The 18331-nt window shown below is 46.9% G+C and overlaps 1 protein-coding gene across 1 annotated transcript in view; it reads left to right on the forward strand.

Annotated features, from left to right (window-relative positions):
* The first annotated feature begins 2104 nt into the window (after positions 1 to 2104).
* The window catches only part of cacna1hb (calcium channel, voltage-dependent, T type, alpha 1H subunit b), a 117134-nt gene continuing 100907 nt past the window's right edge, over positions 2105 to 18331 (forward strand). The window contains exons 1-2 of the mRNA XM_072462439.1: positions 2105 to 2249; positions 11105 to 11395. Coding sequence (XP_072318540.1) covers positions 11129 to 11395 — 267 coding nt within the window. The 5' untranslated portion in view covers positions 2105 to 2249; positions 11105 to 11128. The remainder of the gene's footprint in view (positions 2250 to 11104; positions 11396 to 18331) is intronic.

Consider the following 18331-nt stretch of genomic DNA (forward strand, 5'->3'; position numbering starts at 1 on the left):
TTTACATCCTACTGTAAACATAATTCCTGCTTAAATAAGAAACTTTATATCCTACTGTAAACATAATTACCACTTAATTAAGAAACTTTACATTCTACTGTAAACATAATTCCATCTTAAATAAGAAACTTTACATCCTACTGTAAACATAATTACCACTTAATTAAGAAACTTTACATTCTACTCTAAACATAATTCCATCTTAAATAAGAAACTTTACATCCTACTGTAAACATAATTCCCACTTAAATAATAAACTTTACATCCTACTGTAAACATAATTCCTGCTTAAATAATAAACTTTACATCCTACTGTAAACATAATTCCTGCTTAAATAAGAAACTTTACATCCTACTGTAAACATAATTCCTGCTTAAATAAGAAACTTTACATCCTACTGTAAACATAATTCCCGCTTAAATAAGAAACTTTACATCCTACTGTAAACATAATTCCCACTTAAATAAGAAACTTTACATCCTACTGTAAACATAATTCCCACTTAAATAAGAAACTTTACATCCTACTGTAAACATGATTCCCACTTAAATAAGAAACTTTACATCCTACTGTAAACATAATTCCCGCTTAAATAAGAAACTTTACATCCTACTGTAAACATAATTCCCGCTTAAATAAGAAACTTTACATCCTACTGTAAACCTTCAACTACAATAAGCTGATTTGGTGGTATTGCACTGGAGCTGAGCCACACCTTTTTTAGTATTTTAGTGAATCCCCGCCCCGCTGAGTGTGAGTGTGGGGCATCATCTCCTCCTCGACACTATCCCCGCCTCCTCCTCCCCCACCTCCTCCTCCCCCACCTCCTCCCTCTCCTTGTCTACTTCGGAGGGCCCGGCTCCTGCTGCTACTGAGGTAACTGCTGGCACGACGAGAGGGACACCGGGATGGGTTGGGACGCGAGCGCGAGAGAGGCAGGAGCTGGGAGGAGGCCGTTCGCTCACTGTCAAGTTGTCACGCCTGAAGAAAAGGAGCCCAAGTCTTTCAAAATAATGCTGACGTGAAAATAACAAGAGGATTTGGAACAGCGAGTGCGCAACGTTAGGAGGGCAACTCACCACCTATTTACGGCGCGCTCCCATCCCATCTGGCCTCCTATGGACATGAAAGAAATGTTAAAATAATCAGCGACCATCCCCTGGGTCAAGGATAAATATTTCTGTCTCAAAATTTAGTACAATGAACACTTTAAGAAACACTATGATATATATTTAAATTATAACATAACAGCAATTTACAGCAACATTTGAATAACTAAATTGGTCAAAAATGCATAGCTGTATGTATAATTTATTATATTTATTTACTATATTATTAAACAAGCATTATTCATATTAATCATGCCCTATCTGCGTGAATCTGATCCGCACGTTCACGACAGGTGCATGATGGGAGGATACACAGGTAAGTGCGCCAAAAATGGTCTCGTGTGCTGAAAACTAGAGGCCAGAGAAAATGGTTCGTAGCCTAAAACAAGGTAAACTGAAGTTAAGTCGCATTATATTTCTAATGGCATATTATTTTTAAATGTTTAAGGTGTGACAGATAAAGAGTGTTTTGAATACGTTCAGTTATTAGCTAAGATATCACGTTAAAAGGTTAGCAAACAAAGCTAAATGTGTAAAAAACATAGACTGCATTAATTTAAATATAATAAGGCTTCCATAAACGATGTGCGGTCGAAACTACTGACCTTTAGATGAGGCTTTGGGTCGAAACGGAACGTAATTAGATCCGCGGCCGAAACGCGCACGTGTGTGTTTTCAGGCGAGGACAAGGACACTTCCGGGATGAAGCCGTCTTATTGTGAAGGTGCCGCGCGCACATGTTCGGTGTGTTCGCACCGCCAGCGGCTTGACGGCTCTCCCCGGTGCGCTTCAACTCCGGTACCTGGCTCCGCAGACGCGTCCGGCGCATGAGGACCGCGCGCACACGGGGAGCCGCTCTTTTCTCCGTTTCTTACTTTTCCCCTTTTCTGGAAAACAAACTTGCGCGCGGCTCCCGACTTTCCTCTTCTGGACGCGGGAGTTGCCGTCGCGTTAAAAAGTGAGTTTGCACATCATCTGCGGGAGGAGGAGCGGCGGAGGCGCGGCGGCGGAGCGGAGGCGCGGCGGCGGCGCGGCGGAGGAGGAGGAGCGGCTGTCAGATGGAGCACCGGGGCTCCGGGAGCACAGGGCGCACAGCGGACCCGGAGTGACCGACGCCTTTGGATGGACGCTGCGCCCCGGTAAGAGCCGCCCCAAAGTTCTTGATTGCGGGTGACTTTTCAGAGCTTTGTGCTCCTTTTGCTTTGATGATGATGATGTCGTCCTTTTGTGAGTGACGAAGGATGTGTACATTTATCTACACAATGACATGTATTTGAACAGAGTATGTGGCGGTGCTTCATACATGGGGGAGGGGGGGCCTCTTGCGTGTTTAGACTTCTTTGCTTTAACATGATGTGAACATTTTAGACGCAGCTCATCAGTTCCATGTCTGAAAACTGTTTTCTCCCCCCAAAAATATAAGCTCACAGATTTTTCTTCTATTCACATCTTGTTTATGGACACGATTACCTGTTCACCCCTGGCGTGCTTGGTAAAAGTCAGCTTTGACAGTTGGGTGATTCCTTCGTTTGTGACGCATGTGAGGACCATCAGGACGGGCTGCTGCACATCTTTTCTTTTTTACCTCTAAGCGCTGTGTCTTTTCACGACAGCAAACGTAGCCCTCGCCGCGGCTCACCTTCCAACAGGAACAAACAGAGAATGCCCCGAACGGACCCCCGACAAAAGGCTCCAGTGGCTCCTGTAATTGGTGTGTGCCCAACAGCTACTTTTGAATAGATCCAAAACGCTTTCGAACGCTTGGCCCTGGGCAGCATCACAATACCGCTCGCCCGTAATGGTCGTGGAGGAGGTTTCGCCGGCAGGTTTAATCGTTGTTGTTGTAGTGCACAGTTTGCAAACCTGCTTTTTCTCCCCCTCTTCCTCTTTCTGGGAAGGACGGCGATTGGCCCTGGACGTCTATTGTCCCGTGTTTTCTTCGCATTTATCTCTAAACGATTCAACTCAAACTGTAAGAAAAACACACACACACCGAGATCTCTGGGGACGAGTAAACCATGAAGCAAACACACGGCGCACCAGTGGGGGGCCCTCGCTGTGGGGGCCCTCGCTGTGGACGAGAGCTGGGTATTGCAGAGTACCTCACGATACAACGCTCTACAGGGTCCGCGGTACGATACAAATCCCGATACTTGATACGATACATGTCCTGGTGCATGGATATATTTTAAAACCAGTGCTAAAAGTTGATTATGTTTTGATGAAGTAGAATGACAAAAATGCATTAGAATATCAGAATACTCCTGTCCTCAGATGAAGTCACATGCTCAGCCGTCTGGAGTATTTATGACCACTTCATGATGTTTAAAAGTATCACGATACGCAGCTCTGCATCGATGCACGTGTTGCCAAGAAGTCGTCCGTCCACGATATATCGCGATATCGATGATAGAGCACAGAGCTGCATAGTTTTTACATACTAGTTTGCACAACACATTTCTATTGTTATTGTACAGTTTATTCATAAGAACAAAGTATATTAGATCAATGCGCTTAGACACGCGGAAACGTGGGACGAACCGCACGCGGCTGCAGGTGAGCGGTAGGTGCGTTTTATGATTGATACGTGGCAGGACAAATGGGCAGTCCACGCTACGAGGAAATATGACTCAGATTCGGGCCCAAAAAATCGTCCATTCAACCTTTAAGTGAAATGTTCAATTCCAGAGTAATCTAGATAAACATATATAAAGAGTAAGCTCTAGATAAACGTATATAAAGAGTAAGCTCTAGATAAACATATATAAAGAGTAAGCTGGATAAACATATATAAAGAGTAAGCTCTAGATAAACGTATATAAAGAGTAAGCTCTAGATAAACATATATAAAGAGTAAGCTGGATAAACATATATAAAGAGTAAGCTGGATAAACATATATAAAGAGTAAGCTCTAGATAAACATATATAAAGAGTAAGCTGGATAAACATATATAAAGAGTAAGCTCTAGATAAACGTATATAAAGAGTAAGCTCTAGATAAACATATATAAAGAGTAAGCTGGATAAACATATATAAAGAGTAAGCTCTAGATAAACGTATATAAAGAGTAAGCTCTAGATAAACGTATATAAAGAGTAAGCTCTAGATAAACATATATAAAGAGTAAGCTGGATAAACATATATAAAGAGTAAGCTGGATAAACATATATAAAGAGTAATCTAGATAAACATATATAAAGAGTAAGCTGGATAAACATATATAAAGAGTAAGCTCTAGATAAACGTATATAAAGAGTAAGCTAGATAAACATATATAAAGAGTAAGCTGGATAAACATATATAAAGAGTAAGCTCTAGATAAACATATATAAAGAGTGAGCTCTAGATAAACGTATATAAAGAGTGAGCTCTAGATAAACGTATATAAAGAGTAAGCTGGATAAACATATATAAAGAGTAAGCTGGATAAACATATATAAAGAGTAAGCTCTAGATAAACGTATATAAAGAGTAAGCTAGATAAACATATATAAAGAGTAAGCTCTAGATAAACGTATATAAAGAGTAAGCTAGATAAACATATATAAAGAGTAAGCTCTAGATAAACGTATATAAAGAGTAAGCTGGATAAACATATATAAAGAGTAAGCTGGATAAACATATATAAAGAGTAAGCTCTAGATAAACGTATATAAAGAGTAAGCTAGATAAACATATATAAAGAGTAAGCTCTAGATAAACGTATATAAAGAGTAAGCTAGATAAACATATATAAAGAGTAAGCTCTAGATAAACGTATATAAAGAGTAAGCTAGATAAACATATATAAAGAGTAAGCTGGATAAACATATATAAAGAGTAAGCTCTAGATAAACATATATAAAGAGTGAGCTCTAGATAAACGTATATAAAGAGTAAAGCTGGAGCTGCTGATGTAGAACAGAACATCAACATTGGATAAACTGTTAATTAATCGAGTTGTCACTTACTGTCAAGCTCTGATTGGCCAATAAAGACACGTAAAACTAAACAAGCTGTTTTGAGCTTGATGTTTGTGATTTGAAGGAACATATCAGACAGAATGTAATGGAAAACCAACTGTGGTGGTGATGAACAGCAGGGGAAAGCTTTTGTGGTTGACGTGGCAACACCAAGTGACGGCAACATCAGGAAAAAGGAACACGAGAAACTGGAGGAACATCAGGGCAGAGAAGAACTGGAGAAGGTGTGGAAGGTGAAGGTGGTGCCCGTGGTCGTCAGAGCACTCAGGGACGTGACCCCCGAACTGGAGGAGCGACCCCAAAACTGGAGGAGCAACCCCCGAACTGGAGGAGCAACCCCCTAAACTGGAGGAGCGACCCCCCGAACTGGAGGAGGGACCCCCCAAACTGGAGAAGGGACCCCCCAAACTGGAGGAGGGACCCCCAACCTGGAGGAGGGGCTACAGCAGATCCCCGGAAAAACTCCCGATCTTGAGCTTGGCTGGATCCGGACCACCTTCACTGTCGATGGACGAACCCGGAGTGCCCAGAGGAAACCCACCCAGACTCAGGGGCCTGGACCAGCCGGGAGTAGAACCCACAACCTTCCTGCTGTGAGGCTAGAGGATCTGAAATCGAAACCATTCATCTTGATTCAAATGAAATGAAATGAATCACTCAAACGATGATGACGATTAATCCTTTTTTCTGAGATTGTTAAAGATGTCAAACCCTGAGCCACGGCTGAACCCACCGTGACACACAACACGGCTAAAACATGTGTCACGCGTGTTTAAAGTCGTCCTGTTGCTTCACTCGCCTTAAAAGTAAAATGCATTTCAGCGACGCTTCCACTGGCCTTTATTTATGGCCTGGAGAAAAAACACCACAAACCTTTTAGAAGTGAATCGTGTTTGTGAGCGCGGCAAACGTCTGTCGAGATGCGCCGGCCAAAAAAACGACATAAAAGAGTAAACGGAAGACGCCGTGGAAGACCCCAATAAGCTGGAAGGAAGACCCCAATAAGCTGCTGCGTCACCGGCTAAGACTTTTATCACGCTGAACGCTAACTTCAACGTCCATGAGCTGCGACGACGCCATCTACTCGCCTCAAAAGACCTGTTTATGAGTGGTCGCTATGGCAACAGCGAGCCGGCTACTATGGCCTATACGTGACGGCGTGTAAATAAAGTGTAATAAGTCTGAACTAATCACATTGTTCATTTCCCGTGCGTCCACACCGGCTCCCGCACGTCCAGATCGCTCAGAGCCGTCTGGATTAAAAGCATCAGCAGTAATGACCTCTTGTCGTCACTCAGAAGCGCAGCTGTGGGATTATTCTGGAACAAAGAGATTATTTATACGTCTCTTTCCAAAACGGCGGCGGAAAAGCTTAAAGTGATTTTTGCCTGGAGTGAAATTTAATTGAAATGTTCCACAGAGTTTTGTAAAAGCGTCTTCTCTGTGTTTAACAAAGAACAGAACGTCCACTTCAGCAGTGGAACCAGACCAACTCTGTGAGGCACCAGGTCAAGGGTCAGGGGGCGGTTGTCAGGGGGCGGTGGTCAGGGGGCTGTGTGCAGGCGGTGGTCAGGAGGCTGTGTGCAGGCAGTGGTCAGGGGGCTGTGTGAGGGCGGTGGTCAGGAGGCTGTGTGCAGGCGGTGGTCAGGGGGCTGTGTGAGGGCGGTGGTCAGGGGGCTGTGTGAGGGCGGTGGTCAGGGGGCGGTGGTCAGGAGGCTGTGTGCAGGCGGTGGTCAGGGGGCTGTGTGAGGGCGGTGGTCAGGGGGCTGTGTGAGGGCGGTGGTCACGGGGCTGTGTGAGGGCGGTGGTCACGGGGCTGTGTGAGGGCGGTGGTCAGGGGGCGGTGGTCAGGAGGCTGTGTGCAGGCGGTGGTCGGGGGGCTGTGTGAGGGCGGTGGTCAGGGGGCTGTGTGAGGGCGATGGTCAGGGGGCTGTGTGAGGGCGGTGGTCAGGGGGCTGTGTGAGGGCGGTGGTCAGAGGGCGGTGGTCAGGGGGCTGTGTGAGGGCGGTGGTCAGGGGGCGGTGGTCAGGGGGGCGGTGGTCAGGAGACTGTGTGCAGGCGGTGGTCAGGGGGCTGTGTGAGGGCGGTGGTCAGGGGGCTGTGTGAGGGCGGTGGTCAGGGGGCGGTGGTCAGGGGGACGGTGGTCAGGAGGCTGTGTGCAGGCGGTGGTCAGGGGGCGGTGGTCAGGAGGCTGTGTGAGGGCGGTGGTCAGGGGGCTGTGTGAGGGCGGTGGTCAGGACGTTGTGTGAGGGCGGTGGTCAGGGGGCTGTGTGAGGGCGGTGGTCAGGACGTTGTGTGAGGGCGGTGGTCAGGACGTTGTGTGAGGGCGGTGGTCAGGACGTTGTGTGAGGGCGGTGGTCAGGGGGCGGTGTTATTGTTGTTACAGCAGTTTATTAGTTAATAATGTCAAAAGTGATTTAGCTGTTGCTTAGAATTATTGCATTAACAGTGTAAAACGCCTCAATAATATCGTTTATCGGGACATTTTCCAAGGCAATCTATCGTCCCCCACTCAGACCCGCCCACTCAGACCTGCACACTCAGACCCTCCCACTCAGACCCTCCCACTCAGACCCTCCCACTCGGACCCGCCCACTCAGACCCGCCCACTAAGACCCGCCCACTCAGACCCGCCCCACTCAGACCCGCTGAAAAGAGATGGTGTCTTAGATTATATAACTGACAAATTGATAAGTTAAAAGCCGTTTCAGTTATTGCGGCCTTGATTACAGGTTTTGCAGCAGAGATAATGATGGAGCTAAAGACAGAATTATAACATTAATGTAATTGCGGTGGAGGCTGGACATGTGACGATGCAGATGTGCCACAGACGGCAGAGGAACGCCGCCATATTCACTAAACACAGATCAACACTGAGCCGGCTGAACCCACTAACGCTGAGTCAGGGGCGAGAGGCGCTGACGTCACACACTCGCTGCTACTGCCACCTTGAGGACGGAAGCCGCATGTTCACTGTGGGCTGGATGTCCCCGAAGGAATGTGTGACTGGTCAGGAGGAACCAGTGGACTTACAGAGATCACTCCAGACTGAGCTGTTTGTTTCAGGTCGTTAGCAGCTAATGCTAATGCTAGTTTACACATTATCGCGCGGCTATGCTAATAAGGTCTTTCCTTCCTGCTGCTGTCAGACTGTATAACAAACACTGTTAGCCCTGAACACTTGCAATAGTGTCATATTCATGTGCAATTACTGTCGTACTCACACGCAATAATGTCACATTCATGTGCATATAACTGATGAAAATAGAGTGTTTATTTCACCATTATTATTAGTATTATTTTGTCTTACGCTAGCTGTTTTTATTTTATTTCATTTTTCCCCTCCATTCCTTATTAGGAAATGAGAGGTTTTGTCTTGAGTTTTTGTTTATAAGAGTTTTGTTTATAAGAGTTCTTCTATTAAGAGTGTTTTTTAAACTTCCTATAAGTTATCTGTCCTTTTCCTCTGTATCTACCGTGTGGATGAGGAAGAGCAGATGAAAATGTCCACAAATGTTTGTTGTTGCCACTATAGCTAAGGATCCGAGCCCAGAACTTCCCTCTTCAAGTAAAAGCCCTTTTCATTCTAAATGTATGCACAGTTTTCATGACTCTCCAACAATGAGAGGCAACAACACGTGACAAAGAAGTCACATGACTGAACCACATGACACATTCACCGTCGTCGTCTTCTTGCACCTAAATCTTAAATATAAAATCTTGCCTTTGACATTAGCCGTGGTTTAGTCTTTGAGTTGACCTGTCCATGACCCGTCCATGACCTGTCCATGACCCGTCCATGACCCGTCCATGAACCGTCCATGACCCGCCCATGACCCGCCCATGACCCGTCCATGACCTGTCCATGACCCGTCCATGACCTGTCCATGACCCGTCCATGACCTGTCCATGACCCGTCCATGAACCGTCCATGACCTGTCCATGACCCGTCCATGACCCGTCCATGACCCGTCCATGACCCGTCCATGACTTGTCCATGACTTGTCCATGACCCGTCCATGACCTGTCCATGACCTGTCCATGACCCGTCCATGACCCGCCCATGACCCGTCCATGACCCGTCCATGACTTGTCCATGACCCGTCCATGACCTGTCCATGACCCGTCCATGACCCGCCCATGACCCGCCCATGACCCGTCCATGACCCGTCCATGACCTGCCCATGACCCGTCCATGACCCGTCCATGACCCGTCCATGACCTGTCCATGACCCGTCCATGACTTGTCCATGACCCGTCCATGAACTGTCCATGACTTGTCCATGACTTGTCCATGACTTGTCCATGACCCGTCCATGACCCGTCCATGACCCGTCCATGACCCGCCCATGACCCGTCCATGACCCGTCCATGACCCGCCCATGACCCGTCCATGACCTGTCCATGACCCGTCCATGACTTGTCCATGACCCGTCCATGACCTGTCCATGACCCGTCCATGACCCGCCCATGACCCGCCCATGACCCGTCCATGACCCGTCCATGACCCGCCCATGACCCGTCCATGACTTGTCCATGACTTGTCCATGACCCGTCCATGACCTGTCCATGACCTGTCCATGACCCGTCCATGACCCGCCCATGACCCGTCCATGACCCGTCCATGACTTGTCCATGACCCGTCCATGACCTGTCCATGACCCGTCCATGACCCGCCCATGACCCGCCCATGACCCGTCCATGACCCGTCCATGACCTGCCCATGACCCGTCCATGACCCGTCCATGACCCGTCCATGACCTGTCCATGACCCGTCCATGACTTGTCCATGACCCGTCCATGAACTGTCCATGACTTGTCCATGACTTGTCCATGACTTGTCCATGACCCGTCCATGACCCGTCCATGACCCGTCCATGACCCGCCCATGACCCGTCCATGACCCGTCCATGACCCGCCCATGACCCGTCCATGACCTGTCCATGACCCGTCCATGACTTGTCCATGACCCGTCCATGACCTGTCCATGACCCGTCCATGACCCGCCCATGACCCGCCCATGACCCGTCCATGACCCGTCCATGACCCGCCCATGACCCGCCCATGACCCGCCCATGACCCGTCCATGACCTGTCCATGACCCGTCCATGACCCGTCCATGACCCGCCCATGACCCGCCCATGACCCGTCCATGACCCGTCCATGACCCGCCCATGACCCGCCCATGACCCGCCCATGACCCGTCCATGACCTGTCCATGACCTGTCCATGACCCGTCCATGACCCGCCCATGACCCGCCCATGACCCGCCCATGACCCGCCCATGACCCGTCCATGACCCGCCCATGACCCGCCCATGACCCGTCCATGACCCGTCCATGACCTGTCCATGACCCGTCCATGACCTGTCCATGACCTGTCCATGACCCGTCCATGACCTGTCCATGACCCGTCCATGACCTGTCCATGACCTGTCCATGAATGTTGATACTTCAGGTACTTCTGTGTTTCGCTTGTGTTGTCACTTCCTGTTTGAAGTGCCCCCTACAGGTTGCACAACTCACTGAACTAAAAGGCAGTTGAGAAAAATATGTTTTGAATTTTGCTAAACATTTTAAGTATAATTTCACTTCCTGTTTGTACTTGATGATATCACACTAGGAAATTACCCAGCAAACACTGGGCCAAAACTCTAATGTCACAAAATCTAATGTCACAATTTTGTCTATTTGATAAAGAAAAATAATAATGAGAACTTTATTTTGTTGAATTAATGTTTAGAGAATCAAAAAAGTGGTTTATTTTGTGTACATTCTGCATAAACCTTGACTGGAATGAGTGTCCCTGGTGTGATGTCACTTCCTGTATGTGTGTCCCTGGTGTGATGTCACTTCCTGTCATTTTCCACAGATTTTTACACATTTTCTCCACAAATACCTGCTTGATTGGTGTAAAACTATAATTTAAATGTAAAAACGGGTACAAACACACCACATAAAGTCATGATTAGAACCTGGTGTAACCCTGTCACGGGCCCTTTAAGCAGTGGATCCCGTGCCCCTCTCGCAGGTTCCGGCTGCTCCCTGCACAGCCATGACGGGCCAGAGCCAGGACCCCGACCCCGATGAGCAGCAGCGCGGCCCCCCTGACGAGGAGGAGGAGGAGGAGGAGGAAGGGGAACACGTGCATGTATCGGTGGAGAGGGAGAACACGCGGCTGGACCTGGAGCTGGAGCTGGAGAAAGAGGAGAAGGAGGAGCTGCCGTACCCCTCTCTGGCCCCCGTGGTCCTCCTGGCTCTCACCCAGCACAGCCCGCCCCGCTCCTGGTGTCTGCGAGCCGTCTGCCACCCATATCCTTTGGTCCGAGACACATTGTCTGTTTGTGTTTGAGCTCTGGGCTTCCTCAGGTCCTTCACTAAACACTGTGCAGATGTTTATGTCGGCTCCAAACACTGGGGCCGCCGCGCGGGGCCGACGAGCACAGGTATTTCCTTGGAACCATTAGTTGTCGAAAAAGATGGCTAGCATTTTTGCCTGATTGGAGGTTTCCATAGTGACAGGCCCTAATGAATCTCCAGGGTTACTCTTGGCTGTCAGTGGCATTGTTACTGGCCCACATTTCCCCGGCACAAGCAGCGAGAGGAAACTTCATGTCACCTCCGAACCTGCTCCTTCTGTCCTGATTGTCTCCCATTCTGCTGTCGCTCACCGTCTCCTCCTGATGCAGACGTACGGTGTGTGAGTGTGTGAGTGAGTGTGTGAGTGAGTGTGTGAGTGAGTGTGTGAGTGTGAGTGTGAGTGTGTGAGTGTGTGTGTAAGTGCATGTAGGCGCGTGAGCTCCTATGAACACTGAAGCTGGCATAAACGTCAGCAGTACCCCAGGGATTTGTCAAGCCTTCCAAATTTAATCTTTTCCACTGCTTATGGCTCCTCTCCGTCGGTGAGCACACGTGTCCCTCTGTGCCCCCATATAAGCTGTCATTTATAAAACATAAATACATAAGTTAATCATGTACACAAAGTGAAAAAGGGCCTGATCATTACTACAGTCAGTGAGGTTTGTACTTGTGTGTCAGCACTAAGTTTAACACAACACACACACACCACACGACACAACACAACACCACGCACGCACGCACGCACGCACACACACCACACACACACACACACATATACACACACGCACGGACACACACACATACACAACACACACACACACACACACACACACACATACACAACACACACACACACACACACACATACACAACACACACACGCACGCACGGACACACACACACACACGTACACACACACACATACACACACACACACATATACACACACACGTACACACACACGGACGGACGAGGGAATCTCCCATGGAGAGGATCTTTAGAGGAATCACCTGGTTGCCTGGCAACAGAGTAGCTCGGCCTCGGTGGCCCTCTTACTTCCGCTCACTGTAGTTGAATGTGAGGGTCTCCGTGCCCTGCTCTGAGCACGTACTGGCATGTGTCACATCCGATACACACAGTATTTAGACAGAGCATTTACAGTGTGTACTCTTGGTGTAGTGTGTGCTGCGGGGGCTGCGGGGTCTGAGGGGCCGCGGGGTCTGCCGGGTCTGAGGGGCCGCGGGGTCTGCGGGGTCTGCGGGGGCCGCTGGGTCTGAGGGTTCTGCGGGGGCCGTGGGGTCTGCGGGGGCCGTGGGGTCTGCGGGGGCCGTGGGGTCTGAGGGGTCTGCGGGGGCCGCGGGGTCTGCGGGGGCCGCGATGTGGCTGTGCATGTTGGACAGGGACATTAATGTGAGCACTCTGGGGGGGGGCTCTCTCTTCAGCTGCACTCCCGTCTCTCCTGAGCCGACCCCGTCTCCTCTTCTCCCTCGTTCGCTCTCACTACACAGTATTACGGATTAATTTGCCGTCTCCTTCCATTTCATTCCACTCAGCCTCACCGTCCTCTGTGGAGCGTGTTTGTAGCGTCTCTTCTCCCCACAGCGCATTCCCTTTCACCAGCTTCTCTTTTGGAACAGAAACAACAAGGGATTTGGCTCTGATGTAACTTTATCTCGTAATTTGTCAAAGCTCTTATCGATTCACATTTTTCCCTCTCTTTTACTTCAGAGTCTCGATGCTTTGTCAGAGGGGAACGTCTCAGCCTCTTTGTAATTCCTTAAATGTGTTCAAGTCTATGAAAATCTCTGTAGTGTTCAGAAAGTCCACACATATGTTCATATTTATGTCACTTGGTCTGTTGCTGCTTCTGTTTGAGATCTAATGAGCGTCTAAGGCTCTTGTAAATGGTCTTTTGTGATTGATCAAATGGACATTAACGGACAAGGACACGGTTTGTTGTGACGAGGCAGATCACGGGAACACAATTCGCTCCGTTCCTCCTAAAGACGGCAAAGTCGCTCTGTCTTTTTCACACAAACGATATGAGGACATCGTCTCACTTTGCAGATAAATATTCACATTCATCCATCCATCCATTTTCTACCGCACATTCACATTCAGCCCATATCTATTATATTCCAGCAGCAAGAAAAAAGCAGCTAAAACAATAACAGAATATATGTATATGTATATGTATATGTATGTGTATGTGTATGTGTATGTGTATGTGTATAAGTATGTGTATGTGTATGTGTATGTGTATGTGTATAAGTATGTGTATGTGTATGTGTGTGTGTATGTGTATAAGTATGTGTATGTGTATATGTATGTGTATAAGTATGTGTACGTGTATAAGTATGTGTATATGTATATGTATGTGTATGTGTATGTGTATGTGTATAAGTATGTGTATGTGTATGTGTATGTGTGTGTGTATATGTATATGTATGTGTATAAGTATGTGTACGTGTACGTGTATGTGTATATGTACATGTATGTGTATAAGTATGTGAATAAGTATGTGTATGTGTATATGTATGTGTATGTGTATAAGTATGTGTATGTGTACGTGTATGTGTACATGTATGTGTATAAGTATGTGTATATGTATATGTATGTGTATGTGTATATGTACGTGTACGTGTATGTATGTGTATATGTATGTGTATAAGTATGGGGGACTAAAGATTATACACTTATTATGACTCATTCAGCTCGATGAAAGGTTATGAACATTTCCTCTGTTTCAGGATGAGAATACTAATTGTACAGTACAGCGACTTCACTTATCATCTCATTTAAACTCTCTCTTTCTCTTTTTCTTCCTCCACTTTGCCTTTCTCGTCCTCTTTCCTCCGTCTGCATTGTTTTCCTCTTTCACCTCTCCCTTAATCGGGAACGGTCTGCGATGGATTAGCGGAGGTTTTAGTCAAAAGTAGCCCGAGCCGTCAGATTCGTCGCGTCCGAGGGCGGGGTACGGAGACCCGGGGAACTTGACAGTAACTTCGCTTGATTTGTTTTTTCCCCCCATCCGTTTACGCGCCAATGCCAATCGAGTCGTTTTGCTTATTACGCTTAGTTTACTCCGTGTTTTATGATTTATACACAACAAATATTAGCTCCCAGCTCCAGCAAGAAGTACGTGTACTTCGCCCGCCGTGCCAGCCCTTCGGCGCGGAAACAGAAACTAGCATTGTCTTCGTATTAGCGGAAGCCAGAAACTAGCATTCTCGTGTTAATTGCTTAAGAGCTGAGGCAAAAAGGGAGATTCTACACGCGATAATTAGCGCTAGCGACGAGGTGCGTGATCCTGCTTCAACCGCAACTCGGATTCTTGGGACGATCGCGGTCCAGTCCGGCCGCGTTTTGAGCTCGAACGCAGACTTTACTTTGTCATCAACGTTAAAGCAACGGAAGGCGAGAACGTTGGCGATGGCGTGTGTTTAAGGCGAATCGTTTGTACTTGTAGAAGCGAAATTAAGTATTTTTTAGCTCAAGCTGTCGTCCAGAAAATATACCTAAATTTAAAGAACTTTTTATCCGTCGTTTTTTGTCAAATTTTAACATGTCAGACCACGAGAATGAATCGCAAACAATTGTTAAATCGTGCTGTTTGTTCCCACAATAACACATCGTGACACTTACATTTGACATCGTGACGTCCTCAGCTCACCGCCACATCCACGTTATGGCATTAAGCGAAAAGATGAAAACATACACACTTGTCACTTTGTTTGTGGAGCGAGTAAGTGCGAGGCTGGCGGTCGCAGGTGTGTGTCATGCTTGAACACACACACACACACACACACACACACACACACTAAAACTAAACCTGATGTCCCCCTTTTAACTGTCCTGACCCGACGCACACCAGGGATTCTTTTGTTTTATCCAAAGCCACTTTCCATCTGCATCTGAGCAACACGCTACACAGTCAACATGTTATATTGCAAGTACTGACTGACCCGAGCTGGAAAATGTACAAAAAAAGTAAACAAACATGATTCTGCTGGACACAATAGCCCATTGTGCTGGTGTCCAAGTGCAGCCGCAGAGCAGGAGCCTGGGGAGAGGGTCAGAACACACACTGGTCAGATGGTCAGTCCGCACCAAGGCCACTGTAAAGTCCAGGAAGAGCCTGGTACATCTACCCACTGATCAAGAGCTAGTTTAACACTGAACGCTTCTGTCGAGTTTTGTCTGGGACAATTAGTTTAGTGAAAGCTAAATCTAGGGCGGGGCAGACGAGACTGGGTCCATCTTAAAGATACAAAAGTTCCACACATAAGTGTCATGGTAAAAAACACATAGGCTCAGCACAGACGTGTGCAGAGGCAGATAGCGCGTTGACATCTAGGGACGGTCAAACATGGGAAAGAATCAATCTAAAAGTGATGTGTCCATCCTGGAGACACATGTCACTACGGCAACGTCAAATAAATATGGGAAAGAGTGTGAGCCAGTGTGAGCCAGTGTGGGCCAGTGTGAGCCAGTGTGGGCCAGTGTGGGCCAGTGTGGGCCAGTGAGGGCCAGTGTGGGCCAGTGTGAGCCAGTGTGGGCCAGTGTGGGCCAGTGTGAGCCAGTGTGGGCCAGTGTGGGCCAGTGTGAGCCAGTGTGGGCCAGTGTGAGCCAGTGTGGGCCAGTGTGAGCCAGTATGGGCCAATAGATTTGGTTTTCCATCTGAATCACTAAGCACGGACAAAATGTATGATTCATGTCAGCAAAACTGTTGAATTGAATGAATAGAAATGAAGGTTTGGTGATTTCTGTCGTGTCTTTGGGATTTTAATGTATATATTAAAATAAACTTGCCTTGCCTAAACAAAAATGTACAAAATCAAATAAAGAACAAGATGTACAAAATAAAAGGACAAAATAAAAGTAAACAAAAATATACAAAATATAATAACACAATTTACAAAATAAATAAATAACATTTACAAAATGAGTAAAAAAAATAAAAGTACAAATTAAATGTAAACAATATGCATTTCCTGAAGTGCGCCTCGTTATAACAGTTTTCCCTCATCGTTAGTGCGCTCAAAGCTGTATTTTGATTGAGTCGTGTGTAAATCATCTTTTATTGTTCTTCATTTGAGACTTGAGTGCTGTTTTCACCTTCCCTCTATCCCCACCCACATCCCTGTACTTAGTTCATCAATTAAACGTCATGTAGCCACTTTCCAGACAAATAAAAACATAATAAATAAGTCACAACGGTCTTATCGTTCCATAAATGATCAAAGAAGCTTTATAGTTTGGGCTCAATATTCATCATCAGCACATTTTCCGTAACATGATTTGAGCCGTAAAGGGTTGAATAAGTAACATCTGTGGCTAATAATCATTTAATTCTGTCATTATAGAGGCTCTGCGGTCCATTGTCAAGCCACTTTATATCAATATTGCAGGTTTCAAATGGACAAAAAGCTAAATTATGACCTACTTTTGTTACCGTTCTATACTAACTACTCGAAAAAGCGTAATAACACGTCTGCTTGAAGAACCATAGAAAGTAAATCTGACTTTTGCCACTCCTTTTCCTCATATTTGTCAAATCACATCAGGGTTTTCTTCATGTAGACTGCGCTGGAACTGAGCCTCCTACTAAAGTTGAGCTGAACTACGCCGTGCGGCTAACAAATTACATATGATTTGTACTACATTTGTGGCGTTTCTTTAGAAAATAAAGTGTGGCACGGGAATCTCTCCTCCATGAAACTCTACTTCGCTTTTAGAAAATGGCCGCAGCCCCTCGACCCCCATCGCACGACGCCGCGGCCGGAGAGACGCCGCCGCCGCTGCCGGTTTGACGTGATCCGATGTGATTTGCGATGTCTGCGCGACCTTTTATACCTGTGTCGGCACTAAACGAGGGAGAGGAGTGTGTGACGGAGGGGGAGGAAGAGGAGGAGTGGGAGGAGGAGTGGGCAGTCTTCAGAGACGCACAGTGAGATTGAGATGATGGCGGTAATTAGCGAGCGCGGACCAACAGCGCTAACGGTAGCACGTGTTTACAGTGAGCGGCTCAACGCGGTCTTAACCCGTTTGTGTTTGTGTTTGGTTTTGTTTGTTTGTTTATCAAATCACATCCAGCTTATTATTTCTTAACCTTGCATAATTGGCTCGTTACTGCTCCTTTTTTACGACGAGCAGTTTGAACGTTTACAATCGGTGCGGAATCGATATCCGCGATGTCGCCGTCACATAGAGGGAAAGCGCATTTGTTAAAGGGGCGTTTTTTGTATCGATTGACGGATTGATTTATTGCAGTTGCACTTAATTATTACACGGGCGGTTTTATGAGGTCGTATGCTATTTATGTCGCACCAATAAACCACTATTTATGAATAAAAATGACACTAGACGACAGTCAAATGAGTTTAGCGGCGTCGCTTTTGTCGCTTTCCAACTTTAGCTGTTGTTTTCTTTTGCTTTGGGTTTTTTTGGTCAACAATTTATCGGTAAATCACCGTTTCTACGCGTGTGTATTTATTCCAATGCAATTTTAATGTATTTGTACATCACTTTTGTCTTTTTCAAGGGCTTATTTAAAGATACATGTCAAAGTTTTGCGATGTTTTCTGTTTGTTTTCCGACGGAACGTTCCATTTGACGAGCCACAACTCTGTCTGAATCCAGCTTTGTGGGGGGTTTTTATTCGCCGTTGCGGTCAAATCGAGGTTGTCCAGCTCTGCGGAAAGCAACCGACCGATGTCTTACCCTTTGCGTGACATTCCGGAGCCATTTTTTAACCCTGCACAGTAGCTCTCTCGCTCTCTCACTCTCTGGTTTCTGTCTCCGCCGTATCGTGACTTGATGATTGGCTGTAGCTGCAGTTTGTCAGTCGACTTGGAAATCAGGAACTCCACCTTGGGGCACTGCTCCTCTCGACGCT

This window comes from Eucyclogobius newberryi, unplaced genomic scaffold, assembly GCF_026437365.1.
Source record: "Eucyclogobius newberryi isolate DKJ021-1_F unplaced genomic scaffold, fEucNew1.0.hap1 SCAF_4, whole genome shotgun sequence".
NCBI classification, from domain to species: domain Eukaryota; kingdom Metazoa; phylum Chordata; class Actinopteri; order Gobiiformes; family Gobiidae; genus Eucyclogobius; species Eucyclogobius newberryi.